This window comes from Rhinoderma darwinii, chromosome 3, assembly GCF_050947455.1.
Source record: "Rhinoderma darwinii isolate aRhiDar2 chromosome 3, aRhiDar2.hap1, whole genome shotgun sequence".
NCBI classification, from domain to species: Eukaryota; Metazoa; Chordata; class Amphibia; order Anura; family Rhinodermatidae; genus Rhinoderma; species Rhinoderma darwinii.
In genome coordinates, this window is record NC_134689.1 from 7712321 (window position 1) to 7734003 (window position 21683).

The 21683-nt window shown below is 38.3% G+C and overlaps 1 protein-coding gene across 1 annotated transcript; it reads right to left on the reverse strand.

Annotated features, from left to right (window-relative positions):
- Positions 1 to 1497: 1497 nt before the first annotated feature.
- On the reverse strand, positions 1498 to 19195 carry LOC142748648 (aldo-keto reductase family 1 member C1-like). Its single transcript, XM_075855797.1, has 9 exons — positions 19031 to 19195; positions 17648 to 17815; positions 17401 to 17517; positions 17065 to 17142; positions 16811 to 16933; positions 16368 to 16477; positions 3652 to 3817; positions 2445 to 2527; positions 1498 to 2056 (listed from the first exon to the last, which is right to left on the reverse strand). Exons 1-9 carry the CDS (start codon positions 19115 to 19117, stop codon positions 2014 to 2016), a joined length of 975 nt encoding a protein of 324 aa, XP_075711912.1. The 5' UTR covers positions 19118 to 19195; the 3' UTR covers positions 1498 to 2013.
- Between the last annotated feature and the right edge of the window lie 2488 nt (positions 19196 to 21683).

Sequence of the window (21683 nt, forward strand, 5' to 3'; positions counted from 1 at the left end):
TTGCTGCAATGTATATATAAATGTCACGTGGCCGCAGTGAATGTTGAAGCATAAGTCAAGCACTTAACAGGAGAAGGTACAGACACTGTATATGGAGGCATGTAGCTGCTGTGTATGTATCGATGGCATGTGACTACACTATATATGGGGGCATATTCTATGTAGTGTATATGGAGGTCTTATGGCAGACACTGGTTACGAAATGCTTGCTGCCTTAGAGATTTCCAGACTATATGGGGGGGTTGACAACTATGAGCTAAAGGTGCTATTGATTTTCATTTATTGGTTTTAGGGGAGAATACGGTGCCTCACGATGGCACCGTACTGCAGCACACAGAGGTCTGTAATATGGACCGGTAGGGACTCTGTGTTCGCCATACAGGGTCCATGCACACACCAATGCCTTGTACTGTACATGGATCCTCATGCATAATACAACTTTTAATTCTAATCTGAGATAAAAGGGGACAAACTGTAGATCGTGAACCGCCCCACCCCCTCATTCGGCCCCGAACCAGTGCTATACAATGTGCATGTAAGATCTAATGTGAATAACCAGCAAAACTTCTTTTTTTTTTTTTTATATTGTTAAGCTGCCAGGTTCTTGTATTTTACAGGATACAATTGCGGCCGGTGTCATCAGGATCATTTAGGAAATTACTAAAAAGACAGGAAGAAACTTTGCAGTGAAAATATTTGCAAAAATTACAAACTCGTAACAATTCAGGAAAAAAAACAAACACAACGAAAACACATATTTTAAATTTCTCTCTTATCATCCTGCAGCTTATTCAGCTAAGAATGCCAGGAAATCAGGGGGGAAATTGTGGGGGAGCGGAGACACCAATTGTAGCATACAGAACTGAAGGCCTATTGTATGTGTTGCTATTGAGGTGACCTGTGGGAGGCGCTCATGACATTGACAGACGCGATTCTGTGTGGTGATGTCCGGTAATCTTGATACATTTGCAGTAATGCAGCCGCTACAAGGAGCAATGCCAGGGGGCCCCCAGACTACAGTGACAAATGTAGCATTGGAAGATAACCACATGTTTTATTTGATATAACATATTAGCATTTATATTCTGTATATTTATCTGTCTATGTGGGTAGAGCCTATAAATCTGTTCATGAATAGAATGCCAGAACAGTGAAAACTGACACTTACATGAAATGAACAGTAGGAAAAAAATAGAATAGAGGGAAATAAACTCTACAGCAAATTACAGATTTATATAAACTTAAGGATCTGTAAAAAGCTAGGGGACCGCTACGGGCACGATAACAGATGCCATTACTAGTTCTCAACCGTTTGGTAGCCAAGAAGGAGACTGGGATAGCTGAAATTAATACTGAATAGACTATTTAGGAAAACTCATTGGCTTGAATATCCTGGTCCATTTTAGTTTTTTTGGGGAATAAGTTTCAAAAATCAAACAGACGGCACCATCCCCCCACCCCCAATAAAGTGAATTGAGGGAAAATATTCAAGAAAAATTGTTACTTTGTGGTCTTTTATTGCATTTTCAAAATGTTGTGGAATTTAAAAAGGTCACCAGGTACTCGGTCATCTCAAATCCAGGCCATATTCCCTGGGACACCGCTGCAGTCACAATCCATATCATACATCGTATATTCCGCAAAGACTGAGAAACTATTAGGCCTCATGCGCACAACTGTACTGGTTATGAGGGCCGCAGAACCACAGATCTGTTGCGGTCTATTTGTCAGCAACAAAAACTTTTGTTGTGCATCTGTGTGTCATCAGGATTAGCGGATCCGCAACAACTCTTTATAAAGTTGCTAATCCGGACCGTAAAATTACTTGTCCTGAGTTTTTACGGTCCGGATTTGCGGCCTCAGCACGGATCCGTGAAAACCATGGTTGTGTGCATGGGGCAATAGAAATGAATGGGTCCAGAAATTTATCCGCAAAATGCGGATAAATTGCGTATACAAAAGCATGGCGTGGATGAGGCGTCAGGTTGAATACAGGGTGATTCTTCATTCTTCTCAATACTCATCATGAAAGGGATACTTAGGGTGTTCTTTCCAGCTAAAATAAATAAACAATAATAAAAAAATAAAAAAGAGAAAACAAATATAAATTTAAAAAAATTACTAAAAGTAAATATTTTTAAAAATAAATATAAATAAAAAATGACAATAAAAAATGATAAATATAAATAAATAAAAAAATAAATAAAAATAATAATAAAAATAAATAATTCTAAATAAAAGAATAAAAACTATTAAGAAATAAAAAATAAATCAATCAAAATAATTAAATATAAAAATAAAATAATAAATTATAAAAAAAATGTATAATAAATAAAAATAAGTATAAGGACAATAAAAACATGAAATAAAATATAATAATACATTTATATTTCTATGTTTCTTTATCTAAATTCCTGAATGCCGTTTAGATGAAAGACGCTTACACATCGATACTCAGGTAACGCATGTTTTTATTCACTCCATCGAGAGTTAAAACATCTTCATCGCTTAATTCAAAGTCAAAAACCTGTAGGAGAAAAGCAAAACCTGTTTTCAGAATTTTTTATTTAGATGAAAGGAATTTGCAATAGTTGTAATGTCATTTGTAGAGATCACATAAGGGGGTCTATTAAACACCCTGACATCATTTATAATACCTTAGACAAAATTCTTATAATTGAGGTAAAAAGTAACAAACAAAAAAATTCGAACCAGTTCAAAAAAATAAATAGAAAAAATAAGAAAATTAACAATATGTTTTAAAGGACAGGCCAGATAGAGGAGCATAGTTACCGAGGGTGCAGGGGGAGCAGTAACACAAGGCCCTTGTGTCTGAGGGGGCCCAAGGGCCCTTTTTTCATATAAGAATACACCATGGTAGCACATGTAGGTGGGGAGGGACAGAGTTTGCATTGGGCCCCAGATAACTCCATTTGATCTAGTCCGCACTTCTTTTTTAGGAGCCGATTCAGTGGAATTTCACTCAGGGCATAGCCAGACGTGGCGGAATTGCTTTGGAATTCCGCTGCGGCCAGTCCGCCCTCGGAAATCGACAGCAGACATTTTCTCCATTGGTTTCCACACCTTTTTAGTTCGGTTCGTGCACACGTGGCGGAAAACTCCGCTGCGGAGCATAGGCTGCGGTGCGGAATTTGGTGTCCGCAGCATACACTGGCTGTTGCGGACTCATTGCGGAATTTCTCCATTGACTTCAATGGAGATTCAAAATTCCGCAATTAAATCCGCAGATGTTATGTGTGTTGCGTTGCGTATTGGTTTTAAGAAAAGGATAATTCTTCATTCTGGCTGGACCTATGTGTTTCGAGGTCTACAGCCAGACTGAGATGAAATGTTTTAAAAGACAGCAGGAAGTATGCGGCATTGATGCGGACAGTGGCGGAAGAAATACGCCACGTCTGGTCATGCCCTCATAGAGCTTCTATTTATGACAGGCCCAAGCCAAATGGACCTTTGGGCCATGTTCACACATAGTGTTGTGGAATTTCAGTGAGGTTACAGTAATACAACCATGTGAATCAGGCTTAAAGGAGACAAGGTCCTGCCCATCACAGCTTCCAATATGAAGTAAAACAGAACGGCTCAAATAACAATTTCCCAATATAATGCTATTTTTGGATTTGCTCCACTTACCTGGAAGTTCTGTTTGATCCTCTCAGGGTTGAAGCTTTTTGCAAGGACAACAATTCCCCTCTGCAGCAGGTATCGCATGGCCACCTGCGCCGGGGAGCGCTTCAGCTTCTTAGCGACTGTATTTAAAACAGGGTCTTCAAGTACTTGGGGGGAATTCTGATCTATCCTGATAGACAGCAAACAAAAAACTTCATAACATTTAGCGCTTTTCCTTAAATGTAAGATATTTCAAATAAATTTTTCAACACTGTTTTTACCAATTTGTATATTTATAAGGGGGGCCGTTTCATAGTAGTTATATTCTTGTATATAGGAGCAGTATTATAGTAGTTATATTCTTGTATATAGGGGCAGTATTATAGTAGTTATATTCTAGTATATAGTGGCAGTATTATAGTAGTTATATTCTTGTATATAGGAGCAGTATTATAGTAGTTATATTCTTGTATATAGGAGCAGTATTATAGTAGTTATATTCTTGTATATAGGGGGCAGTAGTATAGTAGTTATATTCTTGTATATAGGAGCAGTATTATAGTAGTTATATTCCTGTATATAGGAGCAGTATTATAGTAGTTATATTCTTATATATAGGGGCAGTATTATAGTAGTTATATTCTTGTATATAGGGAGCAGTATTATAGTAGTTATATTCTTGTATATAGGGAGCAGTATTATAGTAGTTATATTCCTGTATATAGGAGCAGTATTATAGTAGTTATATTCTTATATATAGGGGCAGTATTATAGTAGTTATATTCTTGTATATAGGGAGCAGTATTATAGTAGTTATATTCTTGTATATAGGAGCAGTATTATAGTAGTTATATTCCTGTATATAGGGGCAGTATTATAGTAGTTGCATTCTTGTATATAGGGGGCAGTATTATAGTAGTTATATTCTTGTATATAGGAGACAGTATTATAATAGTTATATTCTTGTACATAGGGGGCAGTATTATAGTAGTTATATTCTTGTATATAGGGGCAGTATTATAGTAGTTATATTCTTGTATATAAGGGGCGGTATTATAGTAGTTATATTCTTGTATATAGGAGGCAGTATTATAGTAGTTATATTCTTGTATATAGTGGCAGTATTATAGTAGTTATATTCTTGTATATAGGAGCAGTATTATAGTAGTTATATTCTTGTATATAGGAGCAGTATTATAGTAGTTATATTCTTGTATATAGGGGGCAGTAGTATAGTAGTTATATTCTTGTATATAGGAGCAGTATTATAGTAGTTATATTCCTGTATATAGGAGCAGTATTATAGTAGTTATATTCTTATATATAGGGGCAGTATTATAGTAGTTATATTCTTGTATATAGGGAGCAGTATTATAGTAGTTATATTCTTGTATATAGGGAGCAGTATTATAGTAGTTATATTCTTGTATATAGGAGCAGTATTATAGTAGTTATATTCCTGTATATAGGGGCAGTATTATAGTAGTTACATTCTTGTATATAGGGGGCAGTATTATAGTAGTTATATTCTTGTATATAGGAGCAGTATTATAGTAGTTATATTCCTGTATATAGAGGCAGTATTATAGTAGTAATATTCTTGTATATAGGGAGCAGTATTATAGTAGTTATATTCTTGTATATAGGAGCAGTATTATAGTAGTTATATTCCTGTATATAGGGGCAGTATTATAGTAGTTACATTCTTGTATATAGGGGGCAGTATTATAGTAGTTATATTCTTGTATATAGGGGCAGTATTATAGTAGTTATATTCTTGTATATAGGGGGCAGTATTATAGTAGTTATATTCTTGTATATAGGAGCAGTATTATAGTAGTTATATTCTTGTATATAGAGGGTAGTATTATAGTAGTTATATTCTTGTATATTTGGGGCAGTATTATAGTAGTTATATTCTTGTATATGGGGACAGTATTATAGTAGTTATATTGTTGTATGTAGGTGGCAGTATTATAGTAGTTATATTCTTGTATATAGGGGGCAGTATTATAGTAGTTATATTCTTGTATATAGGAGCAGTATTATAGTAGTTATATTCTTGTATATAGGGGCAGTATTATAGTAGTTATATTCTTGTATATAGGGAGCAATATTATAGTAGTTATATTCTTGTATATAGGAGCAGTATTATAGTAGTTATATTCCTGTATATAGGGGCAGTATTATAGTAGTTATATTCTTGTATATAGGGGGCAGTATTATAGTAGTTATATTCTTGTATATAGGAGAAGTATTATAGTAGTTATATTCTTGTATATAGAGGGTAGTATTATGGTAGTTATATTCTTGTATATAGGGGGCAGTATTATAGTAGTTATATTCTTGTATATAGGGGCAGTATTATAGTAGTTATATTCTTGTATATAGGGAACTGTATTATAGTAGTTATATTCTTGTATATAGGGGCAGTATTATAGTATATATATTCTTGTATATAGGAGGCAGTATTATAGTGGTTATATTCTTGTATATAGGAGGCAGTATTATATTAGTTATATTCTTCTATATAGGAGCAGTATTATAGTAGTTATATTCTTGTATATAGGAGCAGTATTATAGTAGTTATATTCTTGTATATAGGGAACAGTATTATAGTAGTTATATTCTTGTATATAGGGGCAGTATTAGAGTAGTTATATTCTTGTATATATGGGGCAGTATTATAGTAGTTATATTCTTGTATATAGGGGGTAGTATTATAGTAGTTATATTCTTGTATATAGGAGCAGTATTATAGTAGTTATATTCTTGTATATAGGGAGCAGTATTATAGTAGTTATATTCTTGTATATAGGGGGCAGTATTATAGTAGTTATATTCTTGTATATAGGAGCAGTATTATAGTAGTTATATTCTTGTATATAGGGGGCAGTATTATAGTAGTTATATTCTTGTATATAGGGGCAGTATTATAGTAGTTATATTCTTGTATATAGGAGCAGTATTATAGTAGTTATATTCTTGTATATAGGGGCAGTATTATAGTAGTTATATGCTTGTATATAGGAGCAGTATTATAGTAGTTATATTCTTGTATATAGGGGCAGTATTACAGTAGCTATATTCTTGTATATAGAGGGCAGTATTATAGTAGTTATATTCTTGTATATAGGGAGCAGTATTACAGTAATTATTTTGTATATAGGGGGCAGTATTATAGTAGTTATATTCTTGTATATAGGAGGCAGTATTATAGTAGTTATATTCTTGTATATAGGGAGCAGTATTATAGTAGTTATATTCTTGTATATAGGGAGCAGTATTACAGTAATTATTTTGTATATAGGGGCAGTATTATAGTAGTTATATTCTTGTATATAGGGGCAGTATTATAGTAGTTATATTCTTGTATATAGTGGGTAGTATTATAGTAGTTATATTCTTGTATATAGGGGCAGTATTATAGTAGTTATATTCTTGTATATAGGGGCAGCATTACAGTAGTTATATTCTTGTATATAGAGGGCAGTATTATAGTAGTTATATTCTTGTATATAGAGGGCAGTATTATAGAAGTTATATTCTTGTATATAGAGGGCAGTATTATAGTAGTTATATTCTTGTATATAGGGAGCAGTATTATAGTAGTTATATTCTTGTATATAGGGAGCAGTATTACAGTAATTATTTTGTATATAGGGGGCAGTATTATAGTAGTTATATTCTTGTATATAGGAGGCAGTATTATAGTAGTTATATTCTTGTATATAGGAGGCAGTATTATAGTAGTTATATTCTTGTATATAGGGGGCAGTATTATAGTAGTTATATTCTTGTATATAGGGGGTAGTATTATAGTAGTTATATTCTTGTATATAGGAGCAGTATTATAGTAGTTATATTCTTGTATATAGGGGCAGTATTATAGTAGTTATATTCTTGTATATGGGCAAAGCCACACGTGGCGGAATTGCTCTTGAATTCCGCTGCGGACACTCCGCAGCGTTAATCCGCAGCGGAGCCGTTTCTCCATTGCCTTCCACTTCTTTTTAGTAGGCTTCGTTTAGACGAGGCTGAAAATTCCGCTGCAGAGCATAGGCTGCGGTGCGGAATTTGGTGTCCGCAGCATACAATGGATGTTGCGGAGCAGTGGCGGACTGGTTGCGGACTCATTGCGGAAGTTCGCCATTGACTTCAATGGAGATTCTAATTTCTGCAATGAAGTCCGCAGCTGTCATGCACATGTTATGTGCGCTGCGGATGCGTCTTGCTTTTTGGACATGACATTTCTTCATTCTGGCTGGACCTATGTATTTCTAGGTCTACAGCCAGACTGAGGAAGTCAATGGGGCTCCCGTAATTACGGGAGCGTTGCTAGGAGACGTCAGTAAATAGTCACTGTCCAGGGTGCTGAAAGAGTTAAGCGATCGGCAGTAACTGTTTCTGCACCCTGGACAGTGACTACCGATCACAATATACAGCAACCTGTAAAAAAAATAGAAGTTCATACTTACCGAGAACTCCCTGCTTCTGTCTCCAGTCCGGCTTCCCAGGATGACGTTTCAGTCTAAGGCTGGGTTCACACGTGGCGGAATTTCACTTAAATTCCGCTGTGGACACTCCGCAGCGTTAATCCGCAGCGGAGCCGTTTCTGCATTGACTTCCACTTCTGTTTAGAAGTGTTCGTTTAGACGATGCGTAACATTCCGCTGCGGAGCATAGGCTGCGGAGCGGAATTTGGTGTCCGCAGCATGCTCTGTCTGTTGCGGAGCAGTGGCGGACTCATGGCGGAATTTCTCCATTGACTTCAATGGAGATTCTAAGTTCCGCAATGAAGTCCGCAGCTGTCATGCACATGTTATGTGTGCTGCGGATGCGCCTTGCTTTTTTGCCATGACATTTCTTCATTCTGGCTGGACCTATGTATTTCTAGGTCTACAGCCAGACTGAGGAAGTCAATGGGGCTCCCGTAATGACGGGAGCGTTGCTAGGAGACGTCTGTAAATAGTCACTGTCCAGGGTGCTGAAAGAGTTAAGCGATCGGCAGTAACTGTTTCTGCACCCTGGATAGTGACTACCGATCACAATATACAGCAACCTGTAAAAAAATATAAGTTCATACTTACCGAGAACTCCCTGCTTCTGTCTCCAGTCCGGCCTCCCAGGATGACGTTTCAGTCTAAGTGACGGCTGCAGCCAATCACAGGCCAAGCACAGGCTGCAGCGGTCACATGGACTGGCGCGTCATCCAGGGAGGTCGGGCTGGATGCCGAAAGAGGGACGCGTCACCAAGACAACGGCCGGTAAGTATGAAATTTGTTTACTTTTACTAGGGAAAGTGCTGTCCCTTCTCTCTATCCTGCACTGATAGGGAGAAGGGAAGCACTTTTCCCGCAGTCCGCAGCAGCTAGTCCGCATCAATTTACTGCACATTTTGTGCAGATCCGCAGCAGAATCTGCAACGCAGATTCTGTGCGGCATTGATGCGGACAGTTGCGGAGGAAATCCGCCACGTGTGGTCATGCCCTAAGTGATGGCTGCAGCCAATCACAGGCCAATCACAGGCCAATCACATGCTGCAGCGGTCACATGGACTGCCGCGTCATCCAGGGAGGTCGGGCTGGATGCCGAAAGAGGGACGCGTCACCAAGACAACGGCCGGTAAGTATGAAATTCGTTTACTTTCACTAGGGAAAGTGCTGTCCCTTCTCTCTATCCTGCACTGATAGAGAGAAGGGAAGCACTTTTACCGCAGTCCGCAGCAGCTAGTCCACATCAATTTACTGCACATTTGGGCAGATCCGCCGCAGAATCTGCAACGCAGATTCTGTGCGGCATTGATGCGGACAGTTGCGGAGGAAATCCGCCACGCCTGGCCATGCCCTATAGGGGCAGTATTATAGTAGTTATATTCTTGTATATAGTGGGTAGTATTATAGTAGTTATATTCCTGTATATAGGGAGCAGTATTATAGTAGTTATATTCTTGTACATAGGGGCAGTATTATAGTAGTTATATTCTTGTATATAGGGGCAGTATTATAGTAGTTATATTCTTGTATATAGGGAGCAGTATTATAGTAGTTATATTCTTGTATATAGGGGGCAGTATTATAGTAGTTATATTCTTGTATATAGGGGGCAGTATTATAGTAGTTATATTCTTGTATATAGGGGACAGTATTATAGTAGTTATATTCTTGTATATAGGAGCAGTATTATAGTAGTTATATTCTTGTATATAGGAGGCAGTATTATAATAGTTATATTCTTGTATATAGGGGCAGTATTATAGTAGTTATATTCTTGTATATAGGAGGCAGTATTATAGTAGTTATATTCTTGTATATAGGGGCAGTATTATAGTAGTTATATTCTTGTATATAGTGGGTAGTATTATAGTAGTTATATTCTTGTATATAGGGAGCAGTATTATAGTAGTTATATTCTTGTATATAGGGGCAGTATTATAGTAGTTATATTCTTGTATATAGGGGGCAGTATTATAGTAGTTATATTCTTGTATATAGGAGCAGTATTATAGTAGTTATATTCTTGTATATAGCGGCAGTATTATAGTAGTTATATTCTTGTATATAGGAGTAGTATTATAGTAGTTATATTCTTGTATATAGGGGCAGTATTACAGTAGTTATATTCTTGTATATAGAGGGCAGTATTATAGTAGTTATATTCTTGTATATAGAGGGCAGTATTATAGTAGTTATATTCTTGTCCATAGGAGAGGATAGACGTGTGCTTGTGAGCTCCCTGTCAGGGTATGTTCACACGGCCAAATTTCAGACGTATACGAGGCGTATTATGCCTCGTTTTACGTCTGAAAATACGGCTCCAATACGTCGGCAAACATCTGCCCATTCATTTGAATGGGTTTGCCGACGTACTGTGCAGACGACCTGTTATTTACGCGTCGTCGTTTGACAGCTGTCAAACGACGACGCGTAAAAATACAGCCTCGTCAAAAGAAGTGCAGGACACTTCTTTGGACGTTTTTGGAGCTGTTTTCTCATAGACTCCAATGAAAACAGCTCCAAAAACGGACGTAAAAAACGCAGCGAAAACGGCGCGAAAAACGCAGCGAAAAATGCGAGTTGGTAAAAAAACGTCTGAAAAGCAGGGTCTGTTTTCCCTTGAAAACAGCTCTGGATTTTCAGACGTTTTGGTTGACTACGTGTGAACATACCCTTAGGACTATGCATGGCTTCTTACCCAGGTGGAGGGGAGGGGTCCTGGGCTGATGATCCTGGGAAAGCCCAGAGTCTGGAGTTTGGCCTGCAGCATGGAGATGGTGGAGGTGATGATCTGGAAATGGTGGCTGGTGAGTCAACTGAATCTCATAATGTTGGTGAATTGTGCACAAAAATGACAAAGAAAAATATCTTTAAAATGGAAATGCAAGTTCGCAAATTGAGAACTGAAATTAACCAAGAGACTGATCCAAAGGCAAAGCTGATGAAATGTGAGTGTCTGGATGTTTGCACACGTGAGCTGGTTATATTGAAGGAGAGATTGCAGAAAGAATCATGCACAGTACCCAAAATAAAGAACTGGGCAATTGAGAACAAAAGGGAGACCAGAGCCCAAACTGTGAAGAGAAAAAATATCATTGCAAAAAAAGACACTGACTATAAGACTGTGTATAATATTGTGGCACAGGGAAACCCTGGAAGATATGAGTGTGCAGTGGCTGGAGGATCACATCTCTCATCATGTGTGGGGTCTGTGCAATCAGCCAACACAAATGCTGCTAAAGCTGCAGAGAAATGTGTGCCAGCTGACGAGGGGTTAACTGCAGTAGACTCTATGTGCAGTACTGATGAAGTGAATGCGAGTGGCACTCCTGGGAGTGAGCAAGAAAGTGCCGCATATACTGACATTGTAAGTGAGAACTCGCTCAGCGCGGTGATTGACAGTCTGATATCGGATGAACCAGCAGCACAGGCTGAGGCGGACATTGCAGACCCTGTTCTGGAGGTTCAGCCGTCTGCAGTGTCAGTGAATGGAGTGCAGGTTACACAGCGATCAGGAGCAGACACAGGAGGATCTGCAGTACAATCAGCTGAGGAGAGGTCCAGTCCTGACCCACCTGCTGACAGACCTCAGTACAGGAGACTGTTCACCAGCGTCACAAGACCGACTAACCCCACACCTCAGAGGAGGAACGCGGTCAGAATCAGGTACTAAGGACCAGAGGAAAACCTCCCCTCCAGACTACATTGGGAAAGTTTTGTTGAAGGAGTTTATGAAGTTTAAAGCTTCTGAGGTGTTCGCTCTGATCCACGTTCCCTCCAGCAGGAATTATGACATCAGTTTCAAGCTGCAATATAGTCTAGATTTATTCTGGAGTATTTAGAACGATACAAAGGAGCACGCGATGTGGGAGCATCTACATGTCATCCAGCTGACTAAACCCCAGGTAGTCACCGCCACCGTCCTGTTCCAGTCTGAGGTGGTGGCTCTGGCAGATTTGCAGCACTGGTTGAGCAGATATTGTGAGGTGAAGAGACTGCCAACAAAGATCTATGATGAGGAGGAGATCTGGAATGGAGGATATTCTGTCAAGATCCAGCTGGTTCAGGAGAATGGAGTGACCAGACATCTGCCGCACTTCTTCTACCTGGGCTCGGAGAGAGGCGTATGTTACTACCCTGGTCAACCGCGACTGTGCCATAGATGTGGGGGCAGACTCCTGCCATTCAACTGTTCCCGTATTAAGTGCTCACTATGTGGTCAGTTTGGGCATGTGAAGGACGATTGTACAGGACCTGTCATCTGTAACCTGTGCTTGGGACCTGGACATACATTCCGGGAGTGTCCGCATGCAGAACATAATAAAGAGGAGACCTTTAAAGAAGCCATGGAGGAAGACCAGGAGGATGTCTCCATATGTGTAGATACAACCCCAGAACTGGAAGTCCCAACGATGATGAGAGCCGAAGTACCAGAGACCCTGCTCCAGAGACGAATGTCCCATCTGTGGATGCTGCACAAGTGTCACCAGCCACTGAAAATAGAGGTCATGCTAAAAGTAAAATATCCAGTCACTCTGTCACCAAAACATCTAAACATCCGCCCAACACCAGTAAGGAACCAGCTGATCCAGCCGCAGCGAACAGTAAGGAACCAGCTGATCCAGCCGCAGCGGCCAGTAAAAAACCAGCAGATCTAGCCGCAGCGACCAGTAAAAAACCAGCTGATCCAGCCGCAGCAACCAGTATTGATGAGGAGGGGTTTCAGACGGTTAAAAGGAGAAGTAAAACAGATAATTCTTCTAGGAAAAAAATCACTGCTGCAAAGAAATCACCGGAGTCTCCAGTGCTGGCGATAACTGGGGGACGTTACTGTGCGCTGGGAGAAGATGACCAGGAAGAAGAAGCAGAGATGGAGCAAGTCTCCTCACAGAACCCAGATGACGAACCTCAGGATGAAGATGCTGACCCCCCAATGTCCACCAAAAGATGGGGTGTTACAGGACATAGCAGTGGAAGAAGGAAAAAAAGTAGGAAAGACATGTAACCAGGATGAGGCTGAAAATCACCTCCTATTAATGTGAATAGTGTGAAGAATAGGAGCAGGCGGCGGGCGATATTCCAGCGTCTGTCTGACGACAAAACCAATGTCCTCTTTATACAAGAGTCTTATCTACAGAGTAATGTCCCTGCAGTGTCCCTGCAGTCACCACATCTAGTGGGACCGTGAAACTCTCAGCTGCTGTATGGAGACTTCTACCCCGAACTCAGTTTATATCATAGAGGTTTACTATATGTCATAAATGTGGTGACCGTGTACCCTCTGTGGTGTGCGCGATGCTGCCCGGTCACCAATAAAGAAGAACTCTCCTGTAATACTGTCTAGAATAATATCATGAAAAATAGTTGAAACAATCTATACTGGAGCAATATTCATATATTATGGTTTGTTTAATGATTGTGATGTTATTAAGAGACAAATGTTTATTTTCTTTATCTGTTATGAGTGTATTGCAAAGGTATTGTAATAATTTGTTGCAAGTTTTCAAATAAAAAAGATAATTATAGTAGTTATATTCTTGTGTATATAGGAGCTGTATTATAGTAGTTATATTCTTGTATATAGAGGGCAGTATTATAGCAGTTATATTCTTGTATATAGGGAGCAGTATTATAGTAGTTATATTCTTGTATATAGGAGCTGTATTATAGTAGTTATATTCTTGTATATAGGAGCAGTATTATAGTAGTTATATTCTTGTATATAGGGGGCAGTGTTATAGTAGTTATATTCTTGTATATAGGAGCAGTATTATAGTAGTTATATTCTTGTATATAGGAGCAGTATTATAGTAGTTATATTCTTGTATATAGGGGGCAGTAATATAGTAGTTATATTCTTGTATATAGGAGCAGTATTATAGTAGTTATATTCTTGTATATAGGGAGCAGTATTATAGTAGTTATATTCTTGTACATAGGGGCAGTATTATAGTAGTTATATTCTTGTATATAGGGGCAGTATTATAGTAGTTATATTCTTGTATATAGGGAGCAGTATTATAGTAGTTATATTCTTGTATATAGGGGCAGTATTATAGTAGTTATATTCTTGTATATAGGAGGCAGTATTATAGTAGTTATATTCTTGTATATAGGGGGCAGTATTATAGTAGTTATATTCTTGTATATAGGGGGCAGTATTATAGTAGTTATATTCTTGTATATAGGGGCAGTATTATAGTAGTTATATTCTTGTATATAGGAGCAGTATTATAGTAGTTACATTCTTGTATATATAGGGCAGTATTATAGTAGTTATATTCTTGTATATAGGGGGCAGTATTATAGTAGTTATATTCTCGTATATAGGGGCAGTATTATAGTAGTTATATTTCTGTATATAGGGGACAGTATTATAGTAGTTATATTCTTGTACATAGAGGGGCAGTATTATAGTAGTTATATTCTTGTATATAGGAGCAGTATTATAGTAGTTATATTCTTGTATATAGGGGCAGTATTATAGTAGTTATATTCTTGTATATAGGGGGCAGTATTATAGTAGTTATATTCTTGTATATAGGGGGCAGTATTATAGTAGTTATATTCTTGTACATAGAGGGGCAGTATTATAGTAGTTATATTCTTGTATATAGGGAGCAGTATTATAGTAGTTATAGTCTTGTATATAGGGGCAGTATTATAGTAGTTATATTCTTGTATATAGGGGGCAGTATTATAGTAGTTATATTCTTGTATATAGGGGGCAGTATTATAGTAGTTATATTCTTGTACATAGAGGGGCAGTATTATAGTAGTTATATTCTTGTATATAGGGGGCAGTATTATAGTAGTTATATTCTTGTATATAGGAAGCAGTATTATAGTAGTTATATTCTTGTACATAGGGGCAGTATTATAGTAGTTATATTCTTGTATATAGAGGCCAGTATTATAGTAGTTATATTCTTGTATATAGAGGCCAGTATTATAGTAGTTATATTCCTGTATATAGGGGACAGTATTATAGTAGTTATATTCTTGTACATAGAGGGGCAGTATTATAGTAGTTATATTCTTGTATATAGGAGCAGTATTATAGTAGTTATATTCTTGTATATAGGGGCAGTATTATAGTAGTTATATTCTTGTATATAGGAGCAGTATTATAGTAGTTATATTCTTGTATATAGGGCAGTATTATAGTAGCTATATTCTTGTATATAGGGGCAGTATTATAGTAGTTATATTCTTGTATATAGGGCAGTATTATAGTAGTTATATTCTTGTATATAGGGGCAGTATTATAGTAGTTATATTCTTGTATATAGGAGCAGTATTATAGTAGTTATATTCTTGTATATAGGGGGCAGTATTATAGTAGTTATATTCTTGTATATAGGGGCAGTATTATAGTAGTTATATTCTTGTATATAGTGAGCAGTATTATAGTAGTTATATTCTTGTATATAGGGAGCAGTATTATAATAGTTACATTCTTGTATATAAGGGGCAGTATTGTAGTAGTTATATTCTTGTATATAGCGCAGTATTATAGTAGTTATATTCTTGTATATAGGGGCAGTATTATAGTAGTTATATTCTTGTATATAGGGGGCAGTATTATAGTAGTTATATTCTTGTATATAGGGGTAGTATTATAGTAGTTATTCTTGTATATAGGAGGCAGTATTATAGTAGTTATATTCTTGTATATAGGGGCAGTATTATAGTAGTTATATTCTTGTATATAGGGGCAGTATTATAGTAGTTATATTCTTGTACATAGAGGGGCAGTATTATAGTAGATATATTCTTTTATATAGCGGGCAGTATTATAATAATTTTTTTACTTGAACATAGGAGGCAGTATTAAAGTAGCTATGTTCTTGTACATAGGGGGCAGTATTATAGTAGTGATATTGTTCTACATAGAGAGCTGTATATTCTGTTGCCGACATATTCTGCAGCGCTGTACAGAGATTGCCATCACTCACATCAGTCCCTGTCCCAATCAAAATCTAAATTCCCAGTCTAAAACGTATACATACACACTCGATTCAATTTCATAGGAAACCTTTGATCTTATTACAACTTATTTTTGGAGTAATATAGTAAATATAATCTTTAATATGCAATTAACAAGACATATAATCTCGCCTCCAAATAGTTTTAGCCCAGTATGTTATCCTGGACAGAACTCTATATGGCTCGCGGACATAGGGCACCAGGCTCCATTAAATTCTCTATTTCTATGTAGCCATCAATAATACTTAGTCTTACCAGTTCTCCACTCTGCTGGACCCCAGTACACTGTATCCGACCAGCACAATGTCTTGAGACTTGCAAAACTTCAGTAACTTACTTTGATTGAGAAATATGTGACATTCTACCTGTATAGAGATATAATGGATCGGTAATATATATATATATATATAAACAGCACACAAGAAAACGGCGACAGCACATAAAGGGGATGTCCTAGATTAGAAAAACATGACTTGTTTATTACAAAAATAATGCCACACCCATCTATGGGTCTTGTCTGGTATTGCAGCTCAACTCCATTGAAATGTATAGGCTAAGTTGCAATACCACACGCAACCTGAAGGCAGAAGTGGCGCTGTTTTCGGAAGAAAGCAGCCATGTTTTTCTAATCCTGCACAATCTCTTTAAAGACTAGAGTATTTACTAGTGATTTGTCTATAATGTTATATAATATTCACCTGGTCGCACACTGGTTTGTACTTGAGTCCTGGCATGTTGAGAATCAGCTCCAATTGACTGCGGTTAAAATTGGAGACGCCGATGGATCGGACAAGCCCAGCATCTTTGCACGCTTCCAAAGCCTAGAAATGAGAATTACACTTAAGTGGTTATATGAAGAGATACTCCACCCAAAACTGTGCAGACGCAAAGTCAATAAAACGGAGTGGGGGAGGAATGAAAATCTTTGGATTATCCAGTCCTTATAATTTACCTTCCATGTATCCCGGATATCTGTGTTATTAAAAATCAGTTTTCCATCTTCGTCCTTGGGAAAAGGATCATCTCCAGGCTGGAGGGGAAAAAGAATTCACATTTACCACTAATTCACAAAGTATTTGCAAAGTTACATCATGTCTTCTACTCTAGTCACATCCAGATCTGTATTCAAAAGTAGTAAGCTCTGTACATAAAGGCTGCTAACCCTCAAGTGATACATGATAAACTGAAATCTGCCAATACAAAGTAATCAGATACTGTGCAGCCAGGCTGATGAAATCCAATATTTCATTGATAGCTATGGCCAATCCTGTATCATATTCGAACAAACCTTTAATTCCACGGGTGTGTGGATAAGGAAGAGATCCATGTAATCCAGCTGGAGATCATTCAGAGATTTTTCCAGGGCAGGTTGGACCCTCTCGGGAGTGTGGTTATTACTCCAAAGCTGCAGAATAAATAAAGAACCTGATAAAAGCTGAGCACTGCCCCCTGGTGGCTATGTTTATGAGAAAATCGTTAAAACTAGAACATTTTGATTAGTCAGAAATTTAAACTTGTTTCAATTTTGTGGTTACCTTCCCAGTGTAAAAAATGTCTTCTCTCTTCACCGTCCCGTCAGCAATCTTTGATCTAATGGCTTGACCGACCTCAACCTCATTACCATACATAAAGGCGCAGTCGATATGTCGAAATCCGACATCAATGGCCACCTTGGTGCTTTCCCCAGCCTGTTCTTTGGTATACTGTGAGGAATAAGATGAATAAGATGTAATTATGATCAGTCATTATAACTAATTGCTGCCTACATGGCGATTCCAGTTACCCGTGTCATTGAATTGGCGTAGGGATGGAGTCTGAAGCATTAGTGGATAGTGACCCCAATTTTCCCTATGGAGAAAAAAGTAATTCAGCAATTGCATTAATTTTCCTCATAGGAAAACATTGATGTTCCATGTGATTCACAGTAAGGTTATGTTCACACATAGCAGAATTGCTGCAGATTTTCCGTCCGGATTTGTGAGCAGCAAATTAAAGTAGCCACAAAGTGAATGAGATTTTAGTAAATCACTTCCCTGTAGAAATTGATCTGCGGTGCAAATTTTTGCATTTCTGATGTGGAATGGTTGTGCATTTATTGCAGATTTTCCCTACTGAGTTGAATGGGGTAGTAAAAATTCGCAACAAATGCCAAATGTTGCGTTTTTGCGGCAGAACAACTGTGTCTCTGCAGCAAAAACCGCAAGTAGTAAAACAAACAAACCTTATTTAAACTTAAAATTAAATTTAAAAAATCCTCACCTCCCCTGGCGCACCTGTAGCGACACCTGTCTGGTCTCTCTGCAGCCGGCCTCCTGGGATGATGTTTGGTCCTATGGGACCACTGCAGTCAATCATAGGGGAGCAGGAACGCATCTTTACGGTGGTGCCACGGGAGGTGAGTATGGTATTTTTTTTAATCCCCTCTTCTGATGTCCGCAGTGGCAAATCTGGCTGAAAATTTGCACCAAATCAAACACAATTTGGTGCAGAATTTTGGCTGGAATTCCTTGCAGAATCTGGGTCAGATTGGCTGCAGATTTTTCCGCAGCAAATCTGGCCTGTGTGAACATACGCTAATGCTTTGATTTTTATCTGGACTCTCCACTGTATTATGGCTATATTTCATAAACAAAAAAGAGAGAGATGGCGCTCTTCTAAGGTGATAACCTACTTGATTATGATTGAAGAAGACCTCGGTACGAGGTCGAAACGCGTTGCAGCACTTGTATTTTAAGTATGTTCACTGAATAAATCGTTTTTTTGTAAAATCCGATTGTGGACTCACTGAACCATCTGCACAAGAGCGCCCGACACAAGGAGTACTTTTTTTTTCCACGTCTTTCATTTGTGTATTATGGCTGTAGCATCTTCTAGTCTACCCGTTACACCGGAGTAGCGCAGAGCAGTTCTGTACTCACCGTGTCCGGGGCGTAGGTGCCAAATCCAATCACTGGAATTTTATGCCCATCATTCAGTACAACACAGGAGTCCGGCTTGAGAGCCATAGTGCCCCAGTGTCCTGTTGTGCACGGCTGCTGTTCACATAGGATGTGTGCCGATAGTATGACCAGTCCTTGTACTACCCGTGTATGATATGTAAAATGTCTTAAGCCCTTCCCATAGAAGTGAGTGGGGCCCGTCAGTTCAGCAGCGATTCTGCAATGTCATTGTGAGTTTAGAACATGTGGAGTTAGATAGAGGCAGCTGCAACAATCCGAAATGTCCGCAGTCATTAAAAAATTGGACAAAATTTAGCAGGATAGAGCGATCTGTAGACCGGAGGCGATCTGTAGACCGGAGGCATCTTGCTTCAAAGTTACGGGGTCTCAGTCTGACTAATTCTTAGAAAGATTTCCCCAAAAAAACAAAAAGACTCCCTGTCCTTGACTCGTCCTCATCTGTCGAGAAAAAGTATTTTCTGCAATTTTTTTAGCTTTATCTGTTTCTGGGAAAGTTGGGTGACAACTACTATGGCCGCCATTACAGCTCCCATATGGGTTGTCACATAATTGCACTGCACAGATTGTTTTACATTATGCCCAGCGTATTTATGTAGTGCACCCTCCCAACCCATGGCATCTGAATCACATGTTGTGGTTATAACCCCCTTTATAACATCCTATAATGAATACAGACCTGAGACCCCCTAAATACATAGAGACCCCAGACTAGACTCTGTAGATAATCTCTTCTCCCAGTTCCTGTCATTTTCTTCACTCCGGGGCCCGGTGTCTATAATAGCAGCGTCATTTGATATATATTTAAAAATAAAGGATATAATGTTTATATTTTCTAGGTTTTTCAGCAGTGACCGGAGGAGTCCGTCATCACAACCATCGGGCAGAACACTATTTGGGCCTGTTATTGCTGAATGCCGTGCTGTTTTCTAAAAAAACGCTGTGTGTGAAACCCTCCTAATACCTAATACATCCGTCCTAGTCCTTCTTTATTATGTTAGAAATGTTTTATATGTATAATGTTTAAAAGATTTATTCATTACCTGCTGTTAACCTTTGTATACACTAAAGAGGCTGCTGTGGTCATACATTTTTTTTCACTGTCAGGCAACGTGTACAGTGATTTCTTTTATGAAGGGCATAAAAAGTACTTAGAAAGAAGTTTGTTGGTGGCAAACCAACTCTTCAATAATGTAGTAATGAGTTACAGTCTGTATTATACTCCAGAGCTGCACTCACTATTCTGCTGGTGGAGTCACGTTATACATACATTACATTACTTATCCTGTACTGATCCTGAGTTACATCCTGTATTATACTCCAGAGCTGCACTCACTATTCTGCTGGTGGAGTCACTGTGTACATACATTACATTACTTATCCTGTACTGATCCTGAGTTATATCCTGTATTATACTCCAGAGCTGCACTCACTATTCTGCTGGTGGAGTCACGTTATACATACATTACATTACTTATCCTGTACTGATCCTGAGTTACATCCTGTATTATACTCCAGAGCTGCACTCACTATTCTGCTGGTGGAGTCACTGTGTACATACATTACATTACTTATCCTGTACTGATCCTGAGTTATATCCTGTATTATACTCCAGAGCTGCACTCACTATTCTGCTGGTGGAGTCACGTTATACATACATTACATTACTTATCCTGTACTGATCCTGAGTTACAGTCTGTATTATACTCCAGAGCTGCACTCACTATTCTGCTGGTGGAGTCACTGTGTACATACATTACATTACTTATCCTGTACTGATCCTGAGTTACATCCTGTATTATACTCCAGAGCTGCACTCACTATTCTGCTGGTGGAGTCACTGTGTACATACATTACATTACTTATCCTGTACTGATCCTGAGTTACATCCTGTATTATACTCCAGAGCTGCACTCACTATTCTGCTGGTGGAGTCACGTTATACATACATTACATTACTTATCCTGTACTGATCCTGAGTTACATCCTGTATTATACTCCAGAGCTGCACTCACTATTCTGCTGGTGGAGTCACGTTGTACATACATTACATTACTTATCCTGTACTGATCCGGAGTTACAACCTGTATTATACGCCAGAGCTGCACTCACTATTCTGCTGGTGGAGTCGCTGTGTACATACATTACTTCTCCTGTACTGATCCTGAGTTACCTCCTGTATTATACTCCAGAGCTGCACTCACTATTCTAATTCTGCTGGTTGTTATTGGAAACAGTCATCAAGCTTATCGTCCTAACAGTTTAGCTGAGCTCCAGTAATGCATGGTGGTGATGGTCAGTTTTTCCTGCATCAGATGATTGTACAGTTCCTGATGTCAAGAGGATGCTTCCCAGAATGCAAATCACCAAAGCAGGCTTTGTGAAGACACTGGACAAGCAGGGAATGCTGGGAGATGGGAGCTCAGCAACTTTGGCCTATAATACGGGCGGTAACAGACTTATAAAGTCAACAACATATGTAGCGCAATGTTACACAACCTGTTCTACAAATGATTTCTATATATAAACTGTAAAACCTTGTTCAGAGGTGAATGTCCGCGTTATCTCCAGTGTTTACATTTACCTCATGTCATCCGCATATTTAACTAAAAGA

Coding starts and splice junctions, on each gene's coding strand:
- LOC142748648 (XM_075855797.1), bottom strand. CDS start 19,117: ATGGCTCTCAAGCCGGACTCCTGTGTTGTACTGAATGATGGGCATAAA. Junction 17,816..19,030: donor GCACCTACGCCCCGGACACG/GTGAGTACAGAA, acceptor TATTCCTCACAG/TATACCAAAGAACAGGCTGG. Junction 17,518..17,647: donor ACATTTTTTACACTGGGAAG/GTAACCACAAAA, acceptor TTTATTCTGCAG/CTTTGGAGTAATAACCACAC.